Genomic DNA, 17,723 nt, shown 5'->3' on the forward strand with positions numbered 1-17,723 from the left:
GAGAGATTATCAGTGTTATGGCCAACCTTGAGTTTAAACTTGACATAAATGAGCCGAAAAGTTTCACAGATAAAGATGGAGAGAGAAATAAAAACACACACCCGTTGCCTCTCGTTTTAATTAAAACTTTACTCAGAGGGAAAGGACCGAAGACAGGCGAGATAGAGACACTGGAAGGGGGTGGGGGGGAGTGGTAAAACTTTTTTTATTGCGTGTGCATAATAATCATGGGGCTCAAGTTACTCACGTGGTGCTTTATTGACATTTCTCTCAGGTATAAATACAACTTTCAATAAATTATTACAGCAGTGAGGGAGATACAGCCGACACATTTTACTTACAGTGCTCAGTAAAATACAACACACTCACTCACTCACACACACACACACACACAGACACACACACACACGCACACACATACGGACAAAAAACACAAAAAGATGTGTTTTGGATTTTGCTGCAGGTGTCTGTACAATAGAAGCATCTTTGGTTAACTTTAAGAGAGGGGTTAAATGGTGTGGGGAACAGAGAGTTGAGGGCTGAGAGAAGGTCTACAAGTTATATTCTGCCTCCTTTTTCTGTACAAGCTCATTAGGTTTATTTACCCTGCAGCAGCTATCTGAATCCTCTACAGTACAGCAGAAGAACAGGATGTCCCTGGTTGTGAGGAAGCTGAAATGCTTCTTTTATTTAACATTAGGGTTGATGGAAAGCTGAGCACACAGTAAGATAAACAAAAAGCATTTAAAGGAAATCTTTTCTTTTTAAAGGCAAATACAAAACAGCAAAAAGACACAACAGGAGCTCGTTTATATCTTACATGGAAAACATTTGGCAATCCATTTGGGATCAATGTCAAAGTAAAGAAAAACTCGTAATCTTTGTGCTATTGTTGGTTTTCAGAAATTGTTTATTTTTTACCAAGCATCCAATTGGTTCGGGGTGCCAACATTTCTTTTGTGGAACCACCTGCTGCCCAGAATAACCAGGAACCTGAATGAACCTCTGATTGCATCATTCACATCAGAGCCAGCCGCCACAAAAAAAGAACAAACTAACATAAAACTGCATTATTCATAAGCCCCTCTCTGTAGCGTGGCCAAATAACCCAGCGATACAAAAACAACGGAGAGAAAGACATAAAGAGAGAGAGGACGGTTACAGCGAGGGATAGCCAACACACTATATTCCTCTATGACTACATCTTATTCACTTTAGGGGTTTGGCTTCAGTGATCAAATAAACTACATGAACACAAGTAAGAATGAACTGCACCATGAAGCATATACTATATACTTAAATGTGCAACTAATAAAAATAACCGATAGCTAACTGTGAACAAATGAACAAAATACTTTTTTTTTGTTCGTCGTTAATTGTTGACACTGTTCTCAAGTTGTCATTTTTGTTTCCCTGAAACACCACGCAAACATAACAACCTCGGCAACTCAGGTACCAATGAAATTTACCAATTTCCCACACTCATAAAGACGATTTTGCAGAGCCATGTGCTTGTTACTGGTAATTCAGTAACTACAATATTTCGGAGGAGCACATGAAGGCAGCAATAGACCCAAAGGCCTGTGGTACCAACACATCTATGTACACTGCATTTACTTATTGCCCTGTTTGTGACCATGCTAACTAGCTAGCTAAATGACAGACAGCTAGCTACGTTAGCTCTTAGCCTCTCAGTTATCGTCTTAATGACTATTTAATGACAGCAATGTGTGGGTTAGCCAGTTTGTCAACGGTTAGCTGAACAGCCACTTCCTCATTCAAAGTGTCATCTTTTAACTAGCCGTACAAGTAGCCACCTAGCATCTCTAAAGAAGTGTAAACACAATGTTGGGAATACAATTTCATACTGAAAGAGTTAATAGTTATGAGGAACTTTTTAACAACAGCCACAGCAGGCATAACGTTCATGGGCTTAAAGATGACTTCAATACTTTACAACATTGTAGGCCAAAAGTTTGGGAACATACTCCATCATTTCTTAAAGGTGCACTACGAAGTTTTGATAGAAAAAAAGTAAAAGTTGGAGAAGTGTACATATTATGTGGTATATGTTCATAACTCTACACACAAACTGACCTCAGAGGAAAATCTGGTCCCTGGATCACAGTTTGAAGATAAAATGCTACGCGAGAAGCTATGGTGGGGGGTCCGCAACAGTGAAAGTGTAACTGTCCTGGTAACTTTTTAGCTCCAAACAGAGTTACAGGGAACCATTTTTTTCTTTGAGTAAAGTTTGTGTATTCATTTCAGAAAATATAACAGAATTGTTTCACTTTTCCAACTTTTAAAATTTCACTACCAAATCTCCATAATGCACCTTTAAGGTAACTTAACTGTGTACTGGATGAGATCGGTAGAAATAGAAATTTGTTTATAAAAAAAGGAAGTAATAGTCCTTTAAATGAACATCCCTTCTTATACAGTGCTATATTAAAGTTGATTTTGAATACATTGAGGTCTAATTAATCAAAACATGTATCTGATATGACTTGATTTAGTATATCATCTTAAGAATCTGTAAAGCAGCAAGAAGGAGAACGTCCCCCCTCTGTACGCTGCCTGAGGTGGACACAGAGATGTAAGATGTCGAGGAGAAAAAGCTGGAACATTATGCTTCCTGTGCCACCCTGAGGGCAAACATAAATGTGGGCATTTTCCTTTCATCTAGATGTGAACTGGAGCAAACTAAAACACTGTGGATGGAACTTTGACCAGCTCAACTTATGTGTACTGCTGGCTGCTCTTCAGGCTTTCAAGCATACATCCAGGGACATGTACTGTATGTAGTATGTATTCAATCTAACAATGAAGGCAAGGAGTGTCTTTTTTTATAATTAAAACAGCCATGTCTCATCCACTGTTCTGCTCTGTATCAAGCAATGGTAGCTCTGAACTAAATTATTCATATAAGAAATGTTGATTCAAACACTTGAACACTCTTAGGGAGGAACAAGCAAACAAAAAATGTTTTTAACTAGGACATGATTCCAGAGCAGTGTCAATGTTAAAAACAGTGTGAACTGATTGTTTAATGTTTTCAACATGGCAACGTGACATATTAGTTTGGCATCTCTACAATTTACAAACAGGTTTATATCACTGAGTATGATGTGCATTAAAGAGGGTAAAGCTACAATGGAGAGTGGCAACTGAGAATTTAGGAGGTGAGTAACTGGAAGTAATGCACCTCCTGAAACCATCCTCGAGTCAATGGTGAAGGATCATTTGACTGTCACTCTATGAGATTAATGCACAGAGTCAGGCTATTTATTGAGTGGAAGCTTTCAGACTATCAGGCTTCCTGTTTGGGAGGAGAACCGACCAATTTGAGTATTTTTGGTTGAATTTGGTATTTTTTAATTTTTTTTGGCACCAGCAGGAGGTGTTGTGACATTTTGAAATCCCAAGTGTTTGTATCGTCAGTGCGTGCGAGTGCTTCTGTCTGCAGGTGTGTGTGTTGAGGGTGTGTTTATGTGGAAAGGCTGCACAGGTGTGTTCTGGGTGATGAATACACTGATACCAACTCCACCACAGCACCCCCCTTAGGAGGCGGTTGAACTTCAAACAACAACACATGTACATGTTCATTAGCATGCATACATTTACACAAGCATCTGCAGAAAGGTGCACAGCACGCTCAAGTCAACTCTTTATAGACACAAGTGTAGGAACCTACACACATTAAGTAATAAGGCAAATTAAAAAACAAAAGGTAAATGCAAACAAAGCCGCTCTCTGTCTCTGAGGCTGCGTTCACACTGGAGACAGAAGTGACATGAATGAATGCTCCTATTTGACTCCGATCTGTTTTTATTTTTATGACAGTGTGAACAACACAAGTCACATGGAAACTGATCTTTTCAAATCAGATTCAGGCCACGTTCATATGTGGACCCAAATCGAAGACAGGTTGGATATTTTTCCAATGTGACCTCAGTCTGAACAGCGAGGTCACTCGCTGGCAGCACAGGAGGAAGAGGCGGGGCTTACATGACAAACTGTGCTCAACACACCCAGGTTTTCACTATCATGGACCAGTCTCATATTTGACAAACTCAGAGCAAACAAGACGGTTAACATAAGCAATAAGGAATGTAGGATAACTGAGAAAAAAAAATCTACCTTCTGAATGTGAAAATTAAGGGTTCTAATGTCCCTGACAGCACAAAGTGAATATAATAACCCCTGTTTCTCTCCTTAAATGAGTTATCTATCATGTGCATGGCATGTCTGAATGTTTAAGAGGTTATATTTCAGCTGCAGCCTGAAAGTATACGGAGCAGTGTGTGGCTTATATGAATATGAAAATGTATTTCAAAGCATCACGTACGCTTAGTTTGATATCCTATACATACAAAAAGTCTTCAGGCTTCAGTGCTTTATTTAGTCTCTGTTGTAGGATGAAAACTGTAAAGCATGAATAATATATTTCACCATCATACATTTTAAATGAAGAATAATTTCAGGAAACACAGTGTGTGTGAGTGTGTGTGTGTGTGTGTGTGTGTGTGTGTGTGTGTGTGTGTGTGTGTGTGTGTGTGTGTGTGTGTGTGTGTGTGTGTGTGTGTGTGTGTGTGTGTGTGTCTCTCTCTCTCTCCCCCCTCCCCTCTCATGATCAGCTCAAAGAGCTCTGTCATCAAGGGATCTGATTGGTCAGTTAGCTGAGTTTCATACAGGATGATGTCTTATTTTTAACATGATCCTGAACATAACCTGCAGCGGAGCAGGTTATATGTTGCTAAGCATACGTTACCATGGTGACAGAGTTAACCATGGTGACAGAGTTAACCATGAAGTTACCTCGACAACTGTAAAGGATGTCACTATGTTCTCCTGTTGACAGAAAGTCACAGATTTGAGCAGAGGGTGCAGGCTCGACCTCGCCTTCTGAGCGTCTAGGGAAGATTGGAATAAAGAAAATGCCCTGCTCATAAATAAATAAAGACGCTCCCTGCCTCTGTGTGCTGAGAGCTCTCTTAGCACTAAAGCTGTAAACACACTCAGCTCAGCCCTAAACACAACGAGGACTCAGCCTTTATGTGATGCTGTAAACTGAGAAGTCCAAAGATGAACATTTTTGTCTAGTTATATATGCACGTCTTTGGTTCTCTGTGTGTTTACCCAAATTGTACACTTCACAATACATCAGAGCTCATCCCTGAGCAGCTCTGAACGACCGCCCTCCAGCAGGAAGAGAACACGCTCATCACAAAGCAACACATAAGGGCTACAGCAATCATCACAAGGTTGACATTCTGGTCCCAGAGGAAGCTCATCGGCTCACCAGCACACAAGCTTTCAAACCTCAACACTGGCTTATTACAGCAGAGTGCTGGACAGTGGGGATTTCACACCGTGCAGCCCAACACAATGGATGTGGCCCCAGGGCCCTTTAAAAATCAATGCTTCCTTTGAAGCATTATTGGAGAACTGTGTGGTGAAGTCAGAACCCTGCCTCTTGTAGCTCTTCATTTAAAGTGACTTTATACTGGACTGTAGCACGCTGCAACGGGAGAGGAAGGGAAATCAATTCTAAAATATGATCTAAGGTGGTGCCCATGGAGAAGAGGGAAGATGCCAGAATGAACATCACAGACAACAACTTCTTCCATTAGAAAAAATAAATCCTGTTCATTAAATGTTGATGAAAAAAGACTAGATCAAAAGTATAATTCTTCTGATTTTCTATCGGGGCAAAATACAGAATTTCTCCTACATGAGGCAGATTCAAGGCCAACAGGATTTCTAATAATCAAGTTACTGATGCTGTTACTCACTGGAACCACACTGTTTCCAGTGTCAATCACTACATGCCTAGCTATGCGAAACTTGATCGTTTATAAAATCAAAATGGATGTATTATAAAAACATTCACCTCTGTACAGTGACACGGCTCATAGCACCAATGAGGACAATAACTAATCAGACAAATGTTGTTTTTTGTACCGGGCTGTAAACATGCTCATCTCTGCTGTAAAAACAGTCCTTTTTTGTATGTGGGGTGTATGTGACTTCCAGGGATCCTGGAGCCAGCCTCAAGCGGGCCCTCGATGATCTGCAGTTTTTTTGCTCTTCCAAATAGGCTTCATTTTTCAACACCGGAGGTTGTCGCTTGGTTTTACCCAAAGACCTTTGCATAAACTATTCAGTAAGTGTGTTATCACCATTTTACATAATCATCTCTGCTAATCTAATTTAGACAACCTCAGAGCAGACGGCGCCTTACGCTCGCCCTCAGATCTTTGGCGCCACCTCTAGGGGGGCTCAAACCCCAGGTTGGGAACCAATTTTCTAACCGAATGTATTTTTTAACATCAACATCAATAAATAATTATTTTCAAGGTATCATAATGAATCTACATTGAAGAAACTTTTTAAAAATTCTCTCTTACTTCAGTGACATTTTATTGTGAAAATAGTTTAAATTATTTTAGTTGTGTCACAATAAATGGTCCACTAACTTTTTTCTGTATTCATTCCCATAGCAATGTCACTAAAAAGATATTGGATCCAATTAAAGCTGCGTTGAGGAGTTGCTGGTTTTGAAATTTTGGACGAAGTGTTCAGCTGCAAAAAAAAAAAATGCCAACATGGGGTTGCCTAAATTAAGACAAATCTAAAGTTCCTCACAGGAACTTTAACAGAGTAAGGCTCAGTGCCCCAATGCAGACAGACACTATGCAGCACACCATGTATGATAGTCCACAGATTTCTATATCCATGTTTTAATTTCTTCTTATACGGGACAAACAGACGTCCTCTGTGCTCTGAAAGACACCATTGTGATGGAATAGAGCCTGTGACTAGATGAATTACACCCAAAGAGTTTATGTTAATATTCAGTCTCTCATCAGTCCTCAGTAAGGCAAAAGTCTAAGGCAAGGTCGGGTAAAGAGATGGTATCTGTTGTATTACATTTGGGCGCTCCTAATCAACTGCTTGGATTGCACCAGTCAACATGTTGTAAGTCCTTTATTGGATAGGACAGCTGAAGAGAGACAGAACATGTTGTGAGGAGAGAGAGAGGGGAATGACATGCAGCAAAGGGCAGAGGTCAGATTCAAACCCACGGTCACTGTGAGGAGGACTACAGCATCCATACACAGGGTGGTCGACATAAACACTGGGTTATCTGACACTCTACCAGTCTAGTTCTTTAAGTAAGGCTCTGGCTCTATGTACAAACAAGTCCAACTAGGACCCATGAATCCAGGTTGAGCTGACAGAGAGTTATTGTGCGAGATTTAAGAGCTCTGAAGTTTATATACAAGCATAAGCAAGAAGTACAGTGTGATTGAAGTTTGCCATTGGTTCTCCTTCAGGAGGAGTTAAAAAAAGACAAAAAAGAAAACACTGAAAGAAGTTTCAACGAGCTAATGAATCAACAAACCAAACGAGCGAACAATCCATTCATCGATGTGGAGTCCATCAGTGACACAGCTGACAGCACAGATTGAACTATTATCAAAGGACATCACATAACCAGTGATGGACAAGCAGGTACAACATACTGTACATAAATACAAGACAAACCCCCCTTCATCAATTGGCTAAGGCTAAAACAGGCTCATCAGTACAGGCCACACCCCCGCAGGTTGTTTGCTATGATGACATCAGTGACGGCGTCAAAGACAAACTGGATGTTGTCGGTGTCCGTAGCGCAGGTGACATGGGAGTAGACCTCTTTGCTGGTCGACTTGTTCTTGCTCTCATACTGACACTTAATGTAGTCTATTCCTTCCTGGTAAGTGTCTGGACCTAGAAAGAAACACACACACACACACACACACACACACACACACACACACACACACACACACACACACACACACACAGGTGACACAGAGTGTTAGAGTGAAGTGAAGGTTTAAAAGAGCTGTTAGTCATCTGAACAGTCATATCAGCGTTTTCTGCATCAGCACTATTTTCTGATCTTTTCTGAGAAATTAACCTTTGTCTGTCTTGCTCAGCACACATTCTGCTGAGGCGTACAGAGGGTTGTGCTTACTGCCAAACACGCTCGAATAAACATGATACATGGACAACTTTTTTTTTCCAGTCAGAGTGGTTACTGCTGTGAAAGACTGCCAGTTTCTGAATATTACCAATCTATCATAGTCTGTGCACGGCAACAGAGCAAGTGTGACAGACAGTGAAAGTCCTAGAGCCCAAAAAAAGATGGATCAATAATCCACACTGTGCTGTATATTGATTCATTTTAAAGCAGTGCCAAATCTACTGTGTGCTCTTTAACATTACTTACTTCAGGAGTTAGTTCTGCTTTGTAGTGCAAGCGCCGGGCATGCAGGGGGATTTAATGGGCAGCTTTAAATTGTTAAAATACTTTTTAAAATGACTCAGATCTTGGTGATCAGAGTCGATTGTGGGTCACTAACAATGTCTTGGCTCTCAGCCAATCAGAAGCACGGTGAAGTGCATCAGAATAGGCAGACTGTCTGCCATGTAAAAGAATAAAGAGATGAGAAGAAGAGGAGAGGAAACAGGTCTGGAATCCTAATTCTCTCTTTCTCACAGTCTTGCTGTTTTGGTCTCCCCTCCATCTTGCTTTCCCACAGTGTTGCTCTTTGTTTTTTCTCAATGTTCTCACACTGTGCTCTGTCTCGTTTTCTCACGTTCTGCTGTTTCCCCCTCATGATATCATATTACAATCACTTCTAATAAACTCCTGCCCCTCTCCTTTATACTTAACAGTCCTGATTTTATTCACTATTTCACCCTTTTACTTTGATTTTTAATCGTTTCTGCCTTGAATATTTGGAGATTGGGAGACCTCAATACTGCTTGTACCCACATATTCAATCCCTCTTGCCAGGGCATTTATGGCCATTGTCAGACCTGGATCATTTTTGGATGAGAAATCAACCCGACACACATCTTTTCGAGGGTACAATTTACAGGTCTAGAGCTCGTGCTAATGCCAGAACAGGATGACTTTACATTGATATGATGTATTCTTGGTAAATTGGAAAACATGTAGCATACAGAGCTATTTCATACTGACTTTACGGTCAATACAGAGGGAAGTGGAAGTCAACTTACGTAACCTAGCAACAGAAATCGCTTTGTGAGAAACATCTGCAGAAGTCTCCTATTGTCAAACATAGACAAGAAGCAGAAACAGACCATCAGTCTTAAGTGAATGAATATGTACCAGTATACTCGGGGAAGCAGATGGACAGTGGAGACTTGATGATCTTGTTTTCAAAGAGGTCCTTCTTGTTCAAGAAGAGGATGATGGAAGTTTCATTAAACCACTTGTTGTTACAGATGGAGTCAAACAGCTTCAGAGACTCGTGCATGCGGTTCTGTAGGAGAGATATGAACGACGGTTAAATTGGACTTAATGCATGTTGTAATGTATGCTCATAATCACAATAATGCAGGCTAATGAGTTCATGAATACAACATTTAAATAAAATCAACAAGACAATTATTCTGAATTTATGTTTTTAAAGGACATGCACCAATGTAGCCAAATCAGGTTGGAAAAACAAGATCACAGAGACCGTATACAAACCAGTAAAATAAAGAGGATCTGAAAAATAAAAATGAAAAAGCAGAACAGAGGTACTGAGGAGTTCCTGTGGTCTACTGCTGCATCACGTGTGTGTGTGTGTGTGTGTGTGTGTGTGTGTGTGTGTGTGTGTGTGTGTGTGTGTGTGTGTGTGTGTGTGTGTGTGTGTGTGTGTACCAACATATCGCTTACAGAAATTGTTAGCAGGCTGAGTAAAGCAAAGACATGCAAGTTAAGCTCTGAAACTTTGAGCCACTGTCGTATTTAACAAGCTTGAATGTAGGCCTGCCCCTGTTGAGTTTTTGACCACCGGAGGCGCCATAGAGCAAGCTTTGAGTAGAAGCTCTCTGTATGGGGTTTTCATGCAGGAGGTGCCTCAGGAACTAACCTGCTCCATGTGAGCAGAGCTTTATGTCATCTCCGTTTTGACAGACTGCCGAAGGCATCAACACTCTGTGGACATAATAAATAATAAGGTAGACTCTATAACAGAACAGGAAGTGGGTCCACACAGTGCACACTTAAGTTTACGACTTGGCAACTGTTTTCTCAGGTAGAGAATGTAATCTGTTTTTCTGTGTGAGATACTTTTCAATGAATGATGGAGAAAACTTTCAATGAAAACAAATGAGAGATAATGTTTATAATTAAAAAAGCCACGGGTGATATGAAAACAAACATCAAAGATGATCAAAGACAATGATTTAAATACTGTTTCATTTGCATCTAAAACTGATTCAAATCATTAAAATGTAGTTGATTGCCAAAAGCAATGATTCAAAGATTACAGATGTTTTTCTGTTTTTTATCACAAGGCATATTATCACTAAGTACCTCATGGGATTCCCCCTTCTCCAGTTTGAGGCGTGGAAGCCTTGTGAGAAAGATTTGTCCCCCTCAACTAATTTTCACCAGAAATAGAAGTTTCTAATGACATCTGTGGAAGGTGAAACGCAATCTAACTGTAACCATTACGTTTTAGTGCTAATGCAAAAAAACCAACTAATGAGTCATGAAATCTGCCCTGCATACGTAAGTGCCTTGAGATGAAAACAGATGTGATTCGATTTAGGATCGAGTTGAAAGCAGTTTCTCTTTGGTTATGATCCTTTATTTCCTCCTTTATTACAGAGGAGGGAAGAACAGGTGATTGACTTTGCCCATCAACCAATCAAACGACTGAAGCCTCATAAACCAGAGGAATGACAGAAGAAAGGAGGCTTGAATAACGAGTTCTATTATTCAGAGGAGTGTTTAAAGGTTATGGATGCACAGATCGACAGATAGTTGGTCCAGATGTTTAGAGTTAGAGAGCATGCAATGAAACATGTGACCAACTGAAAAAACAAAAAGCTGTGTAAAGATACACACACACATGCACACACTGAAAAGTGATTTACTTCATTTACAAACAGAAAGAGACACTGCTTTCAAACTCTGCATAAACCTATCAGGAAGTTTCATACCTGTCTGTGGGAGGAGCATCTGCAGAAGATCTGACTGCTGATTGGTTAGAGAGGACAGTCGATGGCGAGAGTGACAGGAGGAGCAGAAGGAGCCAGAGATGCTGCAGGGCGGAGTTTAGAGCAGGAACAAGAAAAATGCAAGGGACCCGCCCATTCCCCTGCCCACCCAGACACATCACACTTCCTCTTAACGACACACCTTTTGCCACAAACACTTAAACACACATACACGCCATAGTGCTGAAAAAAGAAAGTGTTTAGAGGCAGGAGGACAGGACTTTTCAGGACAGTGTTCACCAACACAAGGTGTCGTTTTGAAATCTGGTGAGCGTGTGTGTTTTCACAGAGCAAGACGAAGAGAGGCTGAAAAAAAAAAACACAATGCAAGCAGTTCCTCAAAAGAACGAAGGGAGGTATGAAGAGAAAGTCGTCCATGAGCACAGCATGTGTGTGTGTGTGTGTGTGTATATGTTTGTGTTCATACAGCACAATATAAGTCTATAACTTATATTATAAATATTATATATAATATAACTTTTCCAAAATGAATTCTTCTGAATATAACTGGTTTTGTGAAAAACAGATCAGCAGGAGACAATATAAGAAGGTTGCTACAAAGAACAATCTGAGCCTCCAACTCAACATTGTCTCCTGCTGTTTTATCTATACATGCAGACAAAGTATTTGATTTGACTTTAAGGGAAGTTAATTTGGTTTACATTGACTCACATGGGATTTGTAAAAGTCTGAATGTAACTTTAAACTATTCCTTCGGTCACGTACCAACTGAAAACTGTTTTTTCGATCTCAGTTTAAAGATGGTCTCGTCAAGGTTACTCAGAATACCCACTGCCCCCGTTGCTATTATCCATACCCTTGTCTTAGCACTTGAAACCATGCACAGAAAACACGTCAACCTCAGAGCATAACTCCCCAAACAGTAGGGACTTCATATACCAGTAATGTAGTTGAATTAGGCGTTATGCAGATGATGCATTATTATATTATACATTTTTAAATAACACCACGTCTGATCTACCACATGTTGTTGGCATCTTTCCTTCTCTCAGCACTTTTCAGGCTACAAAATAAAAAAGACAGGGCACTCCTAACTTAAAGCAATGTGTCAGAGTGCAAACAGAAAATCCAAACGTTTCTACTTTTAAAAACCTTGTTTTGCATCATTTTCTGCCTATTGATTAAATCTTTCTCATTCATTTAAAATGCAAAACTAAAACAACAACAACCCCAAAACGAACTATAAAAAGTTGGACTTGTTAAAGTCAGGCAACAAAGTGGCCCCTGACCCTTATTGGGAAACCTAGAGGGAAAAATATTTGACCTCCTGACATTTCCTTCAGTGTTCCTACATTGGATTTTTTTGATGGTGAATCAGGCATAATGCTGCATTTTATGTGTTATAACTTGGTCTTAAACAGCCTCATTATTCATGCTAATTAAGTATTTGTTTCAGCAAGACGACTTCTTTACTTGTGGCTGCACATGTCAGGAGTGTGACCACTTCAGGAATCATCAGTCGTCTCTTTCACCCAGGAAAACGTTTAAGTGTCACATCATACTGGAAGTTACGGACAGAAGCTGAAAACATTATTACCTCTATATAAATAACTGATGAATAAAATAACTAATAATAAATCATTAAACAATAGAGTTTGATTTGTACATCCATTATCTTACTTCCTAAAAGGCTGAACTATGAATGACGTATGAGGTAATAGAAAAAAAAAAACACCTTCAGACACTCTAAGCCCTCGTCTAGACAGCATCAGGAGCTTCCCTGTATGATTACAGAATATTTGTCATGTGCACAGTACTTGTAATTTCTGAATCAGAAGCCTGTAAATGTTTGGTAGCAGAAATGATGTAGGGTGTAGATTCATGCCGTGGAAAATAAAAAAAAACAACATTTGGTGATTTGCCTGGTAATTATAACTGTGTTGTAAGTATAACGGGTAAGTATAACGGTGTTTGCTCTTTATTGAAAACTGGAATCATGATCAGAGCACGTTCTCTCAGATGAATTAAACAAACAGACTTGTGATTAGTGTCGTCTGAGCAAACAGATCATTGTGGATGTTTCATTTACCCGGTTCGGTTCACCAGTTTTAGTCCTATATTGCCTCGTATCATTTGTGTGTTTTGAACTTATATTTTGAGCTCTGGGCTGCCTGGTTAGGAAGGAAATACATAAAAAACACAGTTTATAATATAAAAACACATCATATCACTGCACTACAGTCTCATCTAAAGAGAGCCTTTAGAGGAGGAAGTGGTCTTTGTATTTCTCGCCAGAAATAAGAGCTTGAAATTTCTCTTTTTTGTAGAGGCCGGTATGATGTTCACTATTCATGTTGCGTGTAGCCAAGACATTTTTATCTATCAAACACAGCAAAATATCCCCATGACTTCAGGTTGCAGACATCTGGACAGATATCTGTAAGCACCAGAAAGAGCAATTAAACAACCTCTGCAGCTCACGCACTACAGGAGCTATGAGTGAGAGCATCTCCTCGTCTGACGTTCCTCTGGCACTCTCAGCTCAGAGGGAGGCTTGACGACATCTGCACAAATAGAGCAGCTATTGAATATAATTTCCCTGCCTGAAGTCTCGGGGGATTCACTTCAGGCTTATAATTAGCAGCATGCACCGTGCATTCAAATCAGTGTATTTGTTTTCCCGTTACACGGTAGAATGTATACACCGCCGCACAGCTGGTGGTGGAAACATCGAGCATTTTCATACAGGAAAAAAATGTTTCATTTAACACGGCTAAATAATATATGAAAATGTGTTTAAGGTATTTATTTACCACATCCAATTCTGTCATCACCTTAGGGGTGTGACTCCCCAGAGGCCCCACGATACGATATGATCACGATACTTGACTCCCGATTCGATATTATTGAGATTCCAAACATTTTGCGATATGCTGAGAATCGCCATACAATATATTGCGATTTAATTTATTTTATTTAACTGTGTATTTTATCCACAAAAAATATAACTAAGGGGGCACTGGTGGCATAGTGGTTAGTGCGTGCGCCCAATGTTTGGAGGCTGTAGTCTTCAAAAGCGGGCGGCCCGGGTTCAAATCCGACCTGTGGCTCCTTTCCTGCATGTCCTTCCCTACTCTCTCTCTCTCTCTCTGATTCACGACTCTATCCACTGTCCTGTCTCTCCAATAAAGGCACAAAAATCTTCCAAAAAAATCTTTAAAAAATAAAACAAATCACTTTTTATTTCTACACGAGAGCCCGCAGACTGACCAACACTGTGAGCAAAGTCAGACCCTGAAAGAGGCTGCATGCTCCTCACAATCTGAACTGTTAGTATTTCAGCCTAAATCAAACTTAACTGAACACAAACATGTACGGACGACCGAGCAACCCCTTTAGTAATTAAAAACTAAAAAAGCATATTTTCTATAAATATGGATACCTGGGAGCCATGAATCCAGATAATATATCGCAGCACAAATGTACCATGCTGTATTGATTGCCCCCTCACCTCTACTGGTTATAAGAAGATTCTTCATCGACCTTTCAGGTTTGAGGAAGTGTTACCTTTTCCAAAGAGGAGGAAGAAAACACCCAAACCCTTCATGGATGCAGCTTTCAGCACGTTCTATACAAATCATCATTGGCCTTTAATGCACACTGTCATTCATAAAATACACTTCAGGTTGTATGTTTGCCTTTACACCATCCTTCAGTGTCTCTGCAGTTCTTATTATTCAGCATGGCTGGATTAAGTTTTTTTGTTTTAATTAAACATGTCCCAGAAGTGTTTTGAATCAGCATCCTTTGGATTTATTTACAGTTCATGTTCTATTGAGTCTCTTTGTATTTTAATCACATGTAGTGTTAATGTCCTGTATTTATATATCTGTGCTTTTTTATAACGATATGGACCTATGGGTCTGAAATGAAGTATAAAGTATTGTGATGCACATTCAGTTAGAGGAGAAGAAGTTGAGGCCGGAGCAGAAAGTGAAATCTAATGAAAACAAACCTGTCATGATTTGGTCTTTTTTAGTTTTGTTTTTCAGTGTTTAGTGCTTCTTTATGTTCTAGTGTGTTTTGTTCATTCTTGAGTTCTGTGTGTCTTCAGTGTTTCATGTATTTATTTTGTAGTTCTCCTCAGTGTTTCTTGTCTTGTGTTCATTCCTTCCTCTGTGTGTTTCCCTCCAGTGTTGGTGGCCCTGATTGTCTTCACCTGTGTTATTAGTCTCACCTGTGTCTGATTACCCCTGTGTCTATTTAGTCTAAGTGTTTCTTCCCTTCTGTGTCAGTTAATTGTTTGTGGTGGTATGTTGTTACTTGGTATGTCAGTTTTTGCTCGTGCTCCTCTGTGGCTACCTGTTTTTGATCCCTGTGTTTTTTATTGAATTTTGGAAGTAGTTTTTGTTTGCCTTTTTGTTTATTAAAGACTTTCAGTTCATTCTGCACTTGGGTCCACCTCTACTCATTGTTTTACACACCGAACCGTAACAAAACCAACTTTAGATAAATACAAATAAATGAAGTTTATGCTCATGTTTGCCTGACAGTACATTTACTTCTTAGCAGAAAGTTTCTCTGTCACAGAACGTCAACTTTTTCAACAGTTTTGTCCTGAATTAAAAATAACTAGCTACAAAGATTTGATGATTTCATGGTTCTGACTGACGTAGATCTTTAAATAGAATAAATCCCGTACAATAACTCGGTCTGTATTATTTCATGCATTCAGAAAAGACCAACAAAAAACACCTCAAATATCTTGGAATAACATTAAAAGTCATTTCAACCACATTATTTTCTCACAGAAAAGAGATATTTAGATGTAGTCCTTCGACACTGAAGGCAACATTTTACAACGGAGTATACAGGCCACATTACAGAAAACAAAATCTAACATTTAAGATTAAAGCCTTAAAATTACAGGAATACAGTTGTTAATGTATGATAAATTTGTAAATGGATTTGATTTATCTTTGTTTATCATTCTAAAAGGTTGTATCAGAAGAGCAGTCATCTGCCTACAAGGAAATGATCAAAGACATTTCAACTTCCACAAGAGAGACTGAGTCAGTGCAGTTCTTCTCTCTGGAAATGCCCAGTTTGTTTCTGTTTCTTTTCAGGGTCCTGATACTCGACATGACAATGTGAATCTGATGTGTTAAAAGATGAAGTATTTCCTTATTTGTGAAACCTTTGCTAAAGTATAACTTCATAAGATGCCTCATGAGCCTCATATTTGTACCGAGGGCTGCTCCTCTTCTGGTAGAACTAAAAACTAAACATCTTTATTCTCGTAAATTTACGACTTTCATCTCAAAATCTCAGATTTGTTCCCCCTTAATGTGGCCCTAATTCTATTTTAGAAACATTATAGTGAAAATTGGAAAAACTAAACAAAAAACCCTCTAAAATCTGGTCTTTGTGATGAACGACCTTGTTCTTAGTTTGAACTCGTTCTTAGTAAGTAGTTCTTATCACTCTACTCAACTTGCTTCTTATTACAAGGAATCCAAGCCTCATTTTCTGCTTTTAATTTACTTTTTTGTGATTTTAATTTGTGTGTGTGACTTCTCAGTTGTTGAAGTTCGTATTAAGTGACAAGAAATGATGAAAATACACTTGCAAAGATTTGAGTTTTTGCAGTAAAATATTGGAGTTTTTCTACTTTAAGTTTGAAGGAAACTTGACGAGTTCCATATTTCTCTTCTGTTGTCACATACACATGTTTATTTCAAGGAATGTCTTTATATTTCTAGGGTTAGTGACCAGGGTGGTAACAAACCACTGTCGATGATTCAGTCTCAAAAACGACACCAAATATTTAGAGAGATAAAAAAAGTAGAGAAAGAAGAAAGAGGATCAGTCCCTCTGTAAGTCTGTTCTATGAAATGAATTTATACAAAATGTCATCGTAAAAGACTTTTGGCACTAACTTATAACGTAGCTCATTCAAGAGCACACACATATCCCCCCTTCCTGTTTGACAACCTTTGACACAGACCATGTGTTTAATGTCAGCTTACATCCCCTCTCTACTTATGGAACAAGCACATTATCCATCTTTATACCATCTGTTACTTTGTCTTAATGTATACAACAACACAAGTGATGTCTCCTCTACAGGTCATAAAGTGATAGAGAGAGAGAGAAGGAAAGAGAGAGAGAGAGAGTAGGGAGGAAGAGAGAGAGAGAGTAGGGAGGGAGAGAGAGTAGGGAGGGAGAGAGAGAGGAGAGAGAGAGAGAGAGCACATATGCATGTAAATGAGCTCATAGCTATCGCTGGTACAGCTGATTGGCTGTACACTGTCCCCCCCTCAAAATAAAGAAAAAAAAGAAAAAGACAAAATAACCATCATTTCTTACCGTGGTCTCGTCCTCGTGCAGCACCTGGTCGTATCCACTGAGCGCCACGCAGAAAATGATGGCTGTGACATCCTCGAAACAGTGGATCCACTTCTTCCTCTCCGACCGCTGACCTCCCACATCAAACAGCCTGATGGACAAAAACACACACGACATCACACAAACAATCCTTTTACAAAGATGATTCAATTCTCATGAGACTTCCTGGTATTCCCTTTCAGCTGTAGATTTACACTGTCTGGTTATGTTTTATCTTTCTATGCAGATGTGGAGGGATGGTCACTTCTATCACCTGACTTTAGTTTCTGTTTCCC

At 39.5% G+C, this 17,723-nt stretch overlaps 1 protein-coding gene across 2 annotated transcripts in view; it reads right to left on the reverse strand.

The window, feature by feature from the left end:
- gnao1a (guanine nucleotide binding protein (G protein), alpha activating activity polypeptide O, a) overlaps positions 1-17,723 on the reverse strand; it is a 111,510-nt gene that overhangs the window by 9,337 nt on the left and 84,450 nt on the right. The window contains exons 6-8 of one of the 2 annotated variants that reach the window (XM_020640463.3): positions 17,410-17,539; positions 9,194-9,347; positions 240-7,779 (exon numbers count right to left, since the gene is read on the reverse strand). In XM_020640463.3, coding sequence (XP_020496119.1) covers positions 7,592-7,779; positions 9,194-9,347; positions 17,410-17,539 — 472 coding nt within the window. In that variant the 3' untranslated portion in view covers positions 240-7,591. Of the gene's footprint in view, positions 1-239; positions 7,780-9,193; positions 9,348-17,409; positions 17,540-17,723 lie in introns of those variants that run through there. The other variant, XM_020640462.3, reaches the window with a different exon arrangement.

The sequence above is a fragment of the Labrus bergylta genome, chromosome 7 (assembly GCF_963930695.1).
Source record: "Labrus bergylta chromosome 7, fLabBer1.1, whole genome shotgun sequence".
Taxonomy (NCBI): Eukaryota; Metazoa; Chordata; class Actinopteri; order Labriformes; family Labridae; genus Labrus; species Labrus bergylta.